Source organism: Pyxicephalus adspersus, chromosome 4 (assembly GCF_032062135.1).
Source record: "Pyxicephalus adspersus chromosome 4, UCB_Pads_2.0, whole genome shotgun sequence".
Classification (NCBI taxonomy): Eukaryota; Metazoa; Chordata; class Amphibia; order Anura; family Pyxicephalidae; genus Pyxicephalus; species Pyxicephalus adspersus.
The window spans coordinates 124,623,321-124,637,548 of NC_092861.1; the positions used below are offsets into that span (position 1 = coordinate 124,623,321).

Below are 14,228 nucleotides of genomic sequence, written 5' to 3' on the forward strand. Positions count from 1 at the left end.
TTTTACATTCCAACAGGGTTACAGTGTTTATTAGACTTTCTGAAAAATGTTGTGCGTCTATCCAGTTAAGACCAATGATATACAATGTTTTCAGTATGGTTAAAAAATTCACCTTTACTCCTAAACCTATATTCTCTAATATTTGTAAAATTAATTCTGGGGTGCATTTCTGCTGCCTTTCTGTGTTGTCTTTTTTTAAAAAATAATATTTATAGGTGTTGATTTAATCTCCATTTATAGATAATTTATTGTGTGTGCCCAGTGGCACATGGATAATAATTTACCCTGTACTGATTCTCAGTTTGGTATTATAAAAATACCCTTTGAGCAATTAGAACAATTCTGAATTTTAAAGCCCAACCCCAGACGTTTTTTCCTAATGATTGTGGAAGATTTAGACTTTTTGTCCTGTTTTTAAAGCTGTGTGTGGAATGTCCTCAGCCCCCCTCCTCCCTCAATTACCTGCTCTGTCTGATACATATCACTTTGACAAAATGGGCCTGATTTATTAAAGCTCTCCAAGGCTTGAAAAGATACATTTTCATCAGTGAAGCTGGGTGATCCAGCTTCACCGATGAAAGTGGATCCCCTCCAGTCTTGGAGAGCTTTAATAAATCAGGAGAGGTAATCTTACAAGAGGGACCAAAACAACAATTAAATCTTAGCAAAGGTTTGATCATTCTTCCTCATTCTAGCACCCTGCAAATAGACAGAAAATGAGGAGACATTTCTTCAATGAGGTTATAGCGAAAAACAAGACAAAGGTTCTACCCTTTTCCCTCTCCTCACCAAGAAAAGAAAAGAAATTTCTATATTGGATTTTGATAATGGTTTTACATTGGGGGTTTTTTTCTACCATTCATCAAAACTTTCTCTGGTGGAGATTCAATCACCATCAATCACCATTGAAAACATGTGGTCCTAGAAGCTTCTCACCAGAGAATGCTTTACTTTTGTAGAATGCGTTTTATATTCAAAGAGAGAAATGGTCACTAGTTGTAATGGGGTAACACTAAAAATGGAACTGGATTAGTTGTACGTGTTCATACACAAGCCATTGCAACAGAGAATGATAAGTCTCCATGTTTAAATAATATGAACCCTGTGCTGCTAGTAGAAAATACAGTCCATTACATTCTAGAAAGAACACAAATTACAGGATTCACAGGTGAGTAGCAATCTCTAGTGATAATAAAGCAAATAAATAAATAATGAAAGCAATAAATTGAGTTCTCGGCTAGAGCAGATTGGTAGTGATAGCTTGACACCACTGGAAATCTCGTCCTTTGATCCAGATTGATAAACTCTGATCTGACTCATGCTGTCAATCAGCATAGGGATGTGGTCTGGAAAATATCACAGGGGTGCAAAGGAAAATTGTTATATAGAGCACTTTCATAGCATATCTATAGATAATGGCTTCAAAGGAAGTAAAATAAAAACAAAACTGAAAAGCTGTAGAATGTGTAGGGATATTCATGCAAATATATGCATAGGTTTTACTCATTTAGTTTATCCTATTCTTAACTTTTCTGTTACATCCAGTATTTTGTAAATGAACAGTTCTACATGCTACCGTAGAAAAGACTTTAAATTTAACCTGGAACAAACTAGAACCCTGGTGTCACCTTGCAGCCCTATAGTACTTGTTCTATGACCCCATAGTCTGTAGTAGGAGAGCGTACATTGGTTTGTAAGGGGTACTATTGTCATGTAGCATAATCTGAGTCTCTCACAGTTTTTATGCAGTTTTAATAAAACATTGTAGCATCTGCATAATCTCTGACCATCAATTTGTTTATGTTTGCAGTTTCTGATATTCGTCTCTAGCATTACATATCCTAAACATTATATTCAGGCCTTTAGTAATGTCAGGGGTCATGGTGGAACCCCCACACACATCATAAGTTGACTACCTCTAGAAAGAGGTTGAACCAATATAATACTACTTTTATATATTGGTTGAACCAATATAATACTTCCATTCTGCCGTTAGAACCACTACCAGATATTTACAATGGAAAAAAGGGTATTGGACTCTGTACTGTAGAGCAGAGGTCCGCAACCACCAGGCACAGGACTGGTACCAGGCTGAAGCTGTCTTATTCGGTGGCAGTGTTTGCTGTGACCAGAACCATGTGTCCTCTCTCCTGTCATTTCATTTATCCAATCATATAAGCAGGTTTGTGTGAATGAATTTATAGCAAAGAGGACATAGATTCTTCTTATTACAGTGACGAATGCAACTAGTACAGCGGTGTTCCCCTGTCCACCCTCAACCCAGTTGCAAACAGTAGGCTAGTTCTTTGGAGGAGTACAAAAACTAAAATACCTTAATTGTACTTGACAGCCCGGAAGAATGAATGTTCATAGGCAGACTATATTTGCCTGCCTCCTGCCCTAGTTATTGCCCACAAAAAAATGAAATCGAATGAATAAGGTGTGCTAGTAAAAGTAGGGCTGCGGATGAAATGGCTACATGATGCTTGATTTCTTCCAGTCATAAAATGAAGTGATGTTTGACTTACTGCATCTTCTAATGTACACTTAGACAAATTCAGTTTGCAGTAACACAGAGGTAAGCATTTTCGGCACAGGAGAAAAGCTTGTACAACTGTGCAAGGTAAGGCTATAGGTGCCTATTAGTAAGCCAGATCGTTCAGTGTTCATTTGGATGCCATGGTGTGTCTGTGGCCAGTTTAATCTCTACTTCATCATCTTTGTCATATATTGAGGTTAAGATCGTCAGTTAAGGTGCAATGGGCAATATAAGTGTTCGGTTTCTGTGCATATAGGAAAAGATATGCTGTTGTAAGTTTTGTTCCTGAAATGACAAATATGCTATTTTACATTATTGAAACGAGAGGTTAAAGATCAGAATCTCCTAAATGCATTGTGTCTTTTAAGATTTTTTTTTCTTGTTTGCCGTTTGTCACCTGGGGAGAAAAAGTTGGAAAAATATGGGAGGCACAAACAAATTATATTGCTAAAAATTTTAAGAATTTATAATCCTTTCCCTGTCCAGAATTAAACCAAAAAGAGTTTTGGTGGAAGTTGGGCTAACAATCCCCTTTACCAACCAGAAATTAAAATATGCAGTACATGTATTTCAATATTAGTTAAATAAAATACTTTCTGTGTTTTGCACTACTCTGTTAATATATTTTTTTTCTTTTCCATTTAGGCATATGATGGCTTTGCCAGTTTAGGAATTTCTCGACTGTTGGAGCCCTCTGACATGGTTTTACTAGCTATTCCGGACAAATTGACTGTTATGACCTATCTGTATCAAATCCGGGCACATTTTAGTGGACAAGAATTAAATGTAGTCCAAATTGAGGAAAACAGTAGTAAAAGCACTTATAAAGTGGGCAACTATGAGACTGATACGAACAGTTCAATTGACCAGGAAAAATTTTATGCTGAACTTAGTGATATAAAGCCGGATGGTGTGCAGGAACACAAGGAGGCCGCAACCACTATGGCAGATTGTGAATTTATTGATAATTCTAGTTTAGCTAATGACATTGGAAAAAGGGACCATGTGGGCACATCCCAAAACATAACTGAACAGTCTACCACAGTAAAGGTCTTACCTACTCCCAGGACTAGAAGCCACCTAGAAATACAAAGCTCCACTGGGACTTTGGAATCTGAAGAACAGAATAAATATGATGGCACATGTTCTCCTCATATACAAGCACAGCCAATACCTGCTAAAAGAAAGTTGCTTAAACCTGATGTTGCAGATCTTGGTGATTTGTCTTCCATTTCTTTTTCAAGTAAGGAGACTTCATCTACTGGCACCATATCTGTAGACCACCATCAGTACGTTTCATCAGAACAAGCAAAGACTACCTTAACCTCCCCATTAGAATGTAGGGGGCTGGATAATGGAGCTTTAGAAAAACAAAATGTCTCACCTCCTGTAAAACTTGGGGACATGAGTGAAAATTTTGGAATTGTTCCTGCAAAAACTCCTTCTGTACCACAGACTGAGATCAGTGCACTATTGGATGCTACAAAGTCAATATCTAACCATTCAGATCAAGCTGGAAAAACACCTGAGGTAAGTTATTTGTTTGTCTTGTCTAAAGGCTGTGCTATCTAATCTTAGTTTTATTCACCTTTTGCGATCATTCAAAATAGAAAACGATTGAAGATTTTAAAAGATGGAAATAAAAAAAAAAAGAGGTTTTTAAGATGTGAATAACTGAGAACACCAGTAGTATAAAAAAAAATCACCATACGTTGAGATATAACAAAAAGGTGGCTGGGGATAGAAAGGTAGGATAGCCTAGGGATCAATGGGGGTACGGGTGCAGGGGTAATGCCAGTTTTGTTGAGGAGAATTCCAAATGGCAGATGTAAAAATTGAGGATGGACATTTTCAAGAATTATAGGACTTAACCCAAGGCATCTAAGGTTCTATGTACATAGGACTTTACCCTACGTCACCTGGCAAAGATTGATTCTGTATTCTGGGGAGGCTTGGTATTGCATTCAGTTGAGCCAGGTATTGCAGAATGTCCCCTCTGTGCCATGAATAGTTGAGATCTCAATGTTTTTAACATAGGGGGTCCCTTGAAATACCTTTTAGGTGTTAAGGGGACTATACTATAATTACAATATCCACAGCTCACAGTACAGGTAGTTCCCGATTTAAGGACATCCGACATACGAACGACTCCTGGTAACGAATGGGTCTTCCCTGCTTGTTTGTGTGCAAGACTGAGGCTTGATGGGGAAGAGCGGTTTGCATGACTTCCAGAAAAAAATCTTTTGCTAAACACAGCTGAGGTTGTAGGTGATCTTAAGAGCTGAGCTGATCTGTAACCTCTTGTAACTCTTTGGCTCCCAACTCTATGACCAAAACTCTGCAGTTGTTTCTTTTTGCTTATCAAAACACAGCTTGCTCCAGAAGTTAATAAATGTCTACGCTCCATAACATTTTTTTTTTTTTTTGCTTTGTTTGTGAATAACTCACAGTGAAGATTTTATACAGTAACTGACTCCATATTAACAATATGTTGAGGCATACATCTGTCCTAATAGCATTTTTTTTTTAAATAATGTACCTATTCTGACTTAAATACAAATTCAACTTAAGAACAAGCCTACAGTCTCTATCTCATATGTAACCCGGGGACTGCCTGTACATTATTGTAGTTAGTAGGAAGAATGGCTCTTACATTGGTGACCAATTGGAAAAATGTCACCCTTACAGATATCCAAATAGATCATTGGTGTCAATTAAATAGACCTGAGAGGCACAAATTGTTCATTGTTCAAAGAACCCCTTGCAACCTCTGAAGGAACCCTGGTTGGGAAACTCTGCACTATATAGTTGTTGATATATATATAATGATATTGTAATATAAGGTATATGAAATAGTATGCTGTGAAATGTGACTGGAGTTACTTGTTTGAACTTTTCTATGGTCTGTTTTAAGGTTCCTTTATTTTTATCAATAAACTATTTTAAGATAAGTTGGTATTACTCATAAGAGACCTCTCTTGAGTTGGGTTCCAAAGAAAATTACAACAGTTAGTCCATCAAAATGTGTAAAACTCCTTAATGCTCTTTAAAAGAAATAAAGAAAGACATGGTCTGGCCAAATTTGGAGCAGCAAATGTATTCTGTATATGGTATAATTTGCCCACACACAGATAATCTACTAAAAGAAAAAAACATGAATTTCTTTCCTTTTTATGATGTTTTATGTGTTGTATGATTTGTAAACTGTTGAAAGTATTTACGCCATAAAACGCCAGAACCTTTTGGAGGTACAATTTATAGAATAAGTCCATATATGCACCAATGCAGTTGTTGCAAGATTAGATTTTTTTTATTCCTATCAACGAAAACCATTAGATTAGTTTAATTCCCCTTTCTGTAGCAATAGAAGTAAATTGTTCTGAAGTCCGGCAATACACAGAGCCCAGCATTGTCTAGCTGTATAACAAAATAATCAACTCAGAATATTAATCAATAATCAGCAGAATATTACAGGAATTAAGGTCATTCACTGGGAAATGTAAGATACTGAATAGTAAGGTGTTCAAGTACACAACACTTGGAACATTACATTTTTAGGAGTCCATTGCAGGACATTTTATGCACATACAATCATTTGCAATATGTTAAGACAACTTATAAATTTTATAGTCTGCTTAATGCACCAAAATTCATACCTCCTGCATTGTTAGTATTGCATCATAATGCATGCACTGGGGTAAACTGCAATACAGATGCATTGAGGTACTATTCAGCTGTTACTTCATCCCAGTGCTTTGAATGAGCCCCAACAGAAATGTATTTAATTTTAATTCCCGTGGCAGTGGTTATTTAATTTCACATGCTTTTTATTTTGCCATTGTACATGTAAAAGGAGAGTTGTTTTGATTTTATTAAGTGAAACAGGGTTAATTAAATTCATTTACTGCCCCACCTAATAAATCATAATGTGTCATATCTGTTTTCTTGGGAGTCAGTCTAGGTGGAGTCAGAGTTACTTGGAATCCTGAATAGTTTACTGACACTTTGGTTCTAAAAAATTCCATTCTCATTGGTCACAGGAAAGGTAACTGCCGTAGAATTGTGTCTGGAGACCTGTGTTTCAAGACTCTTTAACCACATGTATGCCAAAATAACATATTTGCTGGGCTTGAGTTTATTGGCTAACCTTGAAGCTATAAAAAAATTCACAATTAAGTGTGAATTAAGTAGTAAACTATCAAACGCTGGGAATTAAGTTTAAAGAGGACATAAGTGTCATGTTATAAAGGCACATTATTATTATTATTATTATTAATAAACAGGATTTATATAGCGCCAACATATTGTACGCAGCACTGTACATTAAATAGGGACATGTACTATTCATTTTTCTTAGGGTATAGGTTGAGGTTCAACGCGGGAAGAATAAAAGGGAACATAAGTTAACTTTTTCCAGTGAAGGCAGATATTCCTTGTCTTTTATTACTCTTTATTGCTTGCAGCCAAACTTCAAAACCGCATTGTGTCCACATTGGAAGGTCAAAACAATATTGCCTTCTGTTCTTTCTTGGAACAAGGGAATAGGTGAAGACCTGTTTAAGGTTTGGGTCTTTACTCTCCACCCACCACCATGCACCATCGCTGTCAGGTGGATGGAACGAAGAATGAATCACACAGTCCTCCATACTCAAAAGTATTAGGGTAATATTCTGCTTTAGACAGCCAGCAATCGGTAAAGTACACCACTCAAAAACACTGTATTAGTGAATATATTCTAGAAATATAGTAAAATGGAGTAAATCCACCCAATGAATTATATATTGGAAAATAAAAGTATTGTACATACAGGTATTATTACTCTACCTAAAAGTGATATTTTGGTTATCAGTAAGGCTTCATTAAGCCCTGGCTTTAAACATATCTTGGATGCTTTAACAGCAAGATCTTTAAAATAGTTGTGCCCAACTGTGATTTTGGGTGTTCCTAGCTCCTTGTTTTGCATTCCCCATAATATATATATATATATATATATATAAAATAAAAAAAGCATTTCATGGGTATAGTGGAAACCCTCATAATGGCAAAAAGAAGGTGTGCAGACCTATGAAATCAAGCATGGCGATCTCTTTCAAGTCCCTGAAAGAAAATGGCATTGTCCTGTGGTTAGGAAAATCTTTTTTTAGTTGGCTATTTAATTTGGGCATTTTGGATAATGAGGTTTTTGTTTTTTATTTGTTTGTTTTTTTACACACTGTAGTGTAGTGGTAAAAATGAACTTCAATCATATCTTTATAAACCCTAATTTTATACTTACCTTAAATTGAATCCTAACACCTGCTTGCTTCTTGTTCACCTAATTTAGATCTATTTAGCAACAATATAGTCATTGAATTACTGAAAATTATTGAAAAACACACAGATCCCAGACTGAAATCTGCGAATATCCTCATTGCCCTATTTTATAGCATCCATCACAGCTTTGTCATGCATTGGATGTATGGTTGCAGTAAGTTTTACAGGTACAGATGGAGAACTTTTCTGATTTCCCAAGAATCAACTAGTATGATCACTTCCTAAATTTCAACACAGTCCTGGCATGAACATTAACAAAGACTTGTTTATTCAGCTTACAAATTAGAAAGGCAGGGTTAGTATTTTTTTTTTTTTTTTAATGCGTGCATCTTACTTTGGGTACTTTTTTGGGTTGTAAATCACTTCACACAAATTATTTGATCGTAAATCTTTCCGAGTCATTATGTCTAGTAAGAGTTAAATAACTCCACAGCAGCCTCAGATGAGCACGGTCTTGTGGCCCTCTACACCTCTTCTTTCAAATGACATGTTGATAATTAGCCTATTACTAAATCATTTGCTATACCTGTGTGCTTTTGTTTATATAATATACTTTTTCAGTCTACTGTTTGGGAGAAGGCTGTAATTAAAGCAGATCTGTCGTCCAACTTCTGGAAAAGTTAGGCTTAACCTAAAAATGATGTTTGGAGTTTTGGCCAGTTAGGAATTAGTCACTCATTAACTTCCTAAAATTGTCAAAGATTTTGGTGGTGAGGACTCTGGGCATGAATTGCCACCTCCATCCAAATACATAAACTGTTAGATAGCTAATGGCCACCTCGTCACGTTCCCCTACCCATGACCACCATCTACTTATCTTTGCATTGCTCCTGGCCGCCCCATTTATCTTTCGGAGCCCTGAGTCTAAGGCTTCCTACACATGTGCAATAATTGTCATTGTAAGGGATTTTTCACGATCCTTTCCAACGACAAAAGAATGCGTGATGCATGAACAAGAGCTATACATACAGCACCGTTCTGCTCTATAGAGAGGGGAGGGGGAGAGCGACTGAGCTGCACCCCACTGCACTCTCTCTCCTTCACTTTTATTATGAATGACAAGCACTGTACACACGCCAGATTCTCGTCCGATACCAGCCCTCAGGCAATTATCGGACGAGAATCATCTGACGTATGTACGTAGCCTAAATCTTGTGAAATCTTTATGTGATTCTCTGTTTGAGTTCACATTGCATTAATGACCTTCTATCTCTATATGACAGTTATAGTAAAGGAAGGTCATTTGCTTTCCCTTACCCAGAAGCATCAGGTATTTCAAAGGGCTCCAAAAAACAAATAGAGAAGTGTTGCAGCAAAGTTACATAAACAAAATATATGTACATGACAGCAGGAAGTCTCTTATAGGACCGGTATATAAAACCTCATGTATTAGTGATTCTTTATACAGTGACTAATTTCTGACCTCAACCTGCAAGTGAGGAACTTCTCTGTACTGTTTACCTGGCTTCATCTATGTGAACAAAGTGTGATCTTGTTACATTTTCTACAGTCACATGTACAGATAACCTGCTGAACCAGTTGTCCGACACTGAAAAGCCCAGATTGTTGCTGTGTTACCATACGCTCTTATTTTTCCAAGTAGCAGTGAAGTGTGTGCTAATTAAATAAAGGTAGAATGTGATCACAGCCAATACCAAGCAAAGGCAGGTGTGAATACACAGCTAACACAGGCTACCCATGTGTCTAATGCTGCGTAGCAATTACATACCTTATAGAATAACAGGCCTCCTTTTTTAGCTAGTTCACATAAGGTCTAAAGCTGCGTACACACGTGCAATTCCGAGGGGAGGGGGAGAGCGACGGAGCGGCACCCTGCTTCGCGCTCCCCCCCTTCCTTTGCATTAGGATCGGTCGTCGTTTATCGTCCGTGGATCTGCCAGGACGGTCGTTCAGACGATGGACGACGCCGACTGTACACACGCCAGATTTTCGCCCGATATCTGGCCGATGCCGATTATCGGGCGAGAAAAATCTGACGTGTGTACGCAGCTTAAGGATAGCAAAGATTAAGATCACAGTCCTAGAAACCAATCACATTTTATGTTTTGTTTTTCTAGATTGGAGCATTTCATGAAAATTAATTTTCATCCATTAATATTTAGTTAGCGAATTTTAAAAATGTAGTTTTAATTTCCACTGTTCTGCAGACGCCTGGCTTTAACATGCCCATGCTCTTCTGTAGTTAAAAGCCCAACACCCTCCAGTCAATTTTGTGAGTCCAGGGTATCAGTGACACAACTCCAGTGGGTTCGTTATTGATGCGGGCTGAATACATAGGGAAGAACTGAAAACACCAATTTCTACATCAACAAAAACTGCAAATGCTAAAAAAAAACAAAGAAGGCATCCCATGCTACTAACTGATGGAAACCTAGGTTTGATGTGTTGATGCAGAAGTTTTTTTTTTATGTATACGGCAAAGCAACCAAAAAGCCTGCAAAAGGGAGAATTAACTTTACGTTCCAGATGTACTGACTTTTAGATTTACCTGACTTTTTAATCATACACACATAGATTGTTGAATTTTTGGGTGAACATAACAAATAACTGTTATCATTTTTTAAAGTAAAGTTCAAGAATTATAACTTTCATAGTTTCATAGTGTGTTTAGGTTTTTTTTAAACACCATTTGGAATATCAATATCCTTTCTGCTCTATATTTTATATTTATTATTTGCATCATATTGTCACATATGCAGTTGTATATATGCACGTACTTAAATCAGGCACATCTTTTTTTCATGTGTTAGAGTTTGGCCTGTTCCTGTTGTTTCTTACAATTTTTCTGTTTGAGGTAATCTTAAGATACTTTTCTAAGTTGGAGATTGTGTGAGTGAAATTTGAAAAATTAAATGTAAATAGGTCTACAACCTAAAATTGCAGAGCCAGCCCTAGATAATAACAAAATGCATAAAGCTCTTTGAAATTCTGAGTTGTGTAAAAATTATAGGTGTAGGAGAGTTATACATTTTGCACATTGCTCACTCGTTTCTTACTTTGTCATGTCACTGCTTCTTTTCTTTAAAGCAACGAATTCTGTCCAGACAAGAAGAGCTGAAGGAACGGGCCCGGCTATTACTAGAACAAGCCAGAAGAGACGCTGCTCTGAAAGCAGGAAATAAGCAGAGGAACAATGCTGCAGCCACTACCCGCACCAAGCAACTAAGTGATGTATGAATGACCTTCCTTATTTTTTAATTTCTCCTTACATCCTTGTTTTAATTGGATGTGGCATATGAAATCAAATGCCTTGATACAATAGCCAGGGTATGCACATTTTACATTTAGGTGGGCAAAGGCTCTACAACCACTGTAAGATTGTAAGCCCTGGTTACTGTGACCAGGCTTCTAGTGACGACTAGATGATAGTGTTGAACCTAATAGCCAAGTTGACTGATTAGACATCGTTTGATTGCCAAGCAGTTGATTTAACACCATAGATATAAAGTTTCTTTATATCATGCCATATTAAATTTATTTCTCCTTACTAATAATGAAAGGTAAAAGCTGCAGTCAACTAGAGGTCCTACACTTAAATGGAATAGCTTTCATTATCTTCTGCCAAAATGGGGGCTGGTCTGATTGGGTAAAGTCCTGACACTTCCAGGTAGTGTCAAAGATTGTTGCTAAGCCCTGCCCCATGCATTCTTTTTAGCTTACTGGTCAATTCTGGTCAATAGCAATGTAAGAGAGCTTGGAGAGGGCATCAACCTTTAACAGAGTAAGGAAGGGTTGAAGCTTTCCCCAATAGACCCAGTGTTCAGATAAAGAAGAAAAAAATAGACATTTCCAGATGTCTATCCTTGTAACTTCGGGTTACTTGGTACCCAAAATTATAATAAAAATAAAAAGTAGACCAATAATACTTTGACTTGTTAACATTGATTCTTGGGATGATATGGAGTAAAAGGTGCTATGGAAGTAACTACAAAATCTTAACCCCTTCCCCCCACCCTAAGTTTTTTTTTTTTTTTTTTTAATGCTGTGTCTATTTTTATTCTCACCTGAAAGAGAGCCTTACCTGTGTATAATAAATGAAAGGCCAATAGTTACTTTTACTTGTCGGTCCTAAGCCTAGAACAATTACATGGGCCGTGCTGAAGGAAATATAACATGACAAGCCAGGTGCGATGAAGCCTGCTTTGTTAGCTTTCTCTCAGTGCCCCACCGATAACCTTCCAGATGACCTTGTAAGATCATCATCCCCAGGGAATTCACGCTGATTTAGTTTTCATAATGGCATTTCCGAAGCTGATAGACATGTGTGTTTTAGAATTGCTGTTTCCCTGGCTATCATTTCAAGTGTTAGTTGATGCTAGCTAAATGGGCAAAATCTGAAAGTGGATATATCAAGTAGGACTAGCATCTCCCTTTACAGGTTTTAGATTGGAGGGTCCAAATCCAGATTATCATTTGATCAGACATGAGGTTTGTCCAGTTGTACAAATCTATTAATAGTTTGGGTTGTGCAGATACCTTTTTGTTGTAAACACACACAGTGCATTGTGAGTGGATTGCACACAATGACAAACACTGGATGAGGAAATGATGATATGTCTGTAGGCACTCCCTGACCCATTTTGTCAGCCCCTGGCTGACCTTTCTTAAAGGGATAAATTGATTAGCCAAGTTAGATTTTCCAGGCCGATATTGTTTTACCTCCAGATAAGCTGCGGCTAGGGGTGTCTTTCTTTTCTGCCCCTTCCCTTACCTTTCAGTTAGGAATAAAACTACATGACTTTTCCAGGCATTTGTGTTATTGCTTTTGGTATTTTCATTTGCCCCCATATGTGTCCTCCCTAGCCCTCCTGAACTAGATTATACTATAACCCCCTTATAAAGACCGCCTTGGTCTGCCCATAACAGCAACTGCTTATCTGTTCTGCCAAGACATACTAAGGCTTGCGGTGACCGGAGCACTTAAGTTTTTCTGAACAAGCGTTCAGTGGTATTTAACCCAAAGCTTTGGTGGCCCCCACCTAGAGCATGCCATACATGATCCATGTCACAGAAAAACTGCCTATCCAGTCACCTATACAGTAATTGTTTTCTACAGGAAGATCATTTGTCATTTTTCCATTTTTTTTTTATGTAATTTTTGCATTTTTTAATTTTTGTGGTGTGACTATGGTTCCCTACATTTACCTATTACTTCTAATGATGGTTAGATTACCGATGTCACTAATAATAAGTTGACCATGCATGACAACAGCACATATTAGCTTGCTTACTACTTGGGTGGAAGAGTTTTTATCTCTTACATTATTCTCTGGAACAAGAAGAAGTGACACAATTTTTCCCTATCCCCTCTTCATAATCATGGTTTTAAATGACTTTAAGCAAATAAATCCCAAGAATTATTGGTGGTGCATATTTGTATTTTAACTTGGTGCAGGAATCATTTATATAACACTGGATATTTGGGTTTAGGGATCCTTTGATGTTTTGGAAACTTGCCTTGCACTGAACTTTTGGTTCACAAAGAAAACTTAGTTAAAAGAGAAGTGAAGGAAGGCACAAATCCCTCAAAGAATGTATGAGTAGTGGAATAGTGGTCTGTTCTTTGACACCAGCAGTATAATGTGCACATAAGCTTTGCCTGAGTAATCAAAGAGTTAGGCAGAGAATGGGTTAAAGCGGTGCATGTCTGGTGGCACCCCTTGTATTAACTCTGTAATTAATTTAAGATTTAGCAACAATCTGAAATGTTTAATTCCACTTGGTGGTGTTTTCATTTCACTAGCAGCAACGGTATTTATTTTAGGACTTAGCAGAGTAAGTATGTGATATATTGCCTCCCTTTTGACTCAGCATCACAATGCTTTCAAAGACTTCACTAAATTGGTTGTCCTGTGCAAAGCAAAGTAAATCTGCCCCCCCTCCTCATCTTACTTCTGCTTCTTATGGCAATTAAACCTGTAACTTTATTTTCCACATTTCTAGAAGGAGGGAGAACACAAACGGGGATCCTCTCCAAGAAAGGGAACTTTACAGAATGCAACCTTGGTGCTTTGATGTTAATTGGAAAACATTGATTGAAAGGACAGCTCTGCCATGCCGATAATTGTGACAGATTTAGATATGATCACTAGATTTGTAGATAACAAAAGCAGCTTTTGGCCATCTAATTGGCAAAATGAGGAGGAGGGGGGAAAGAGCATTGTCTTTTCAATCCTTATTTTTGCCCAGGACTTTCTTTGCTTGTGTTTGTTAGAAGTACTTTGTCAGGTTTAATTTTTGTTATTTTTGTAATTTTTGGGGGGGATTTGTTTATTTTTTTGTTTGAATTGATTAGTTTCAAATTAGGACAACTATGTTCATAATTCCATTCACAGGCCATCTATGATTCGTTTTT

General features: G+C 37.2%; 1 protein-coding gene across 1 annotated transcript in view; it reads left to right on the forward strand.

Annotated features, from left to right (window-relative positions):
* EHBP1 (EH domain binding protein 1) overlaps positions 1–14,228 on the forward strand; it is a 239,491-nt gene that overhangs the window by 125,007 nt on the left and 100,256 nt on the right. Inside the window, exons 13-15 of the mRNA XM_072410274.1 lie at positions 3,026–3,098; positions 3,185–4,069; positions 10,901–11,044. Of these exons, the coding sequence (XP_072266375.1) occupies positions 3,026–3,098; positions 3,185–4,069; positions 10,901–11,044 (1,102 nt within the window). The remainder of the gene's footprint in view (positions 1–3,025; positions 3,099–3,184; positions 4,070–10,900; positions 11,045–14,228) is intronic.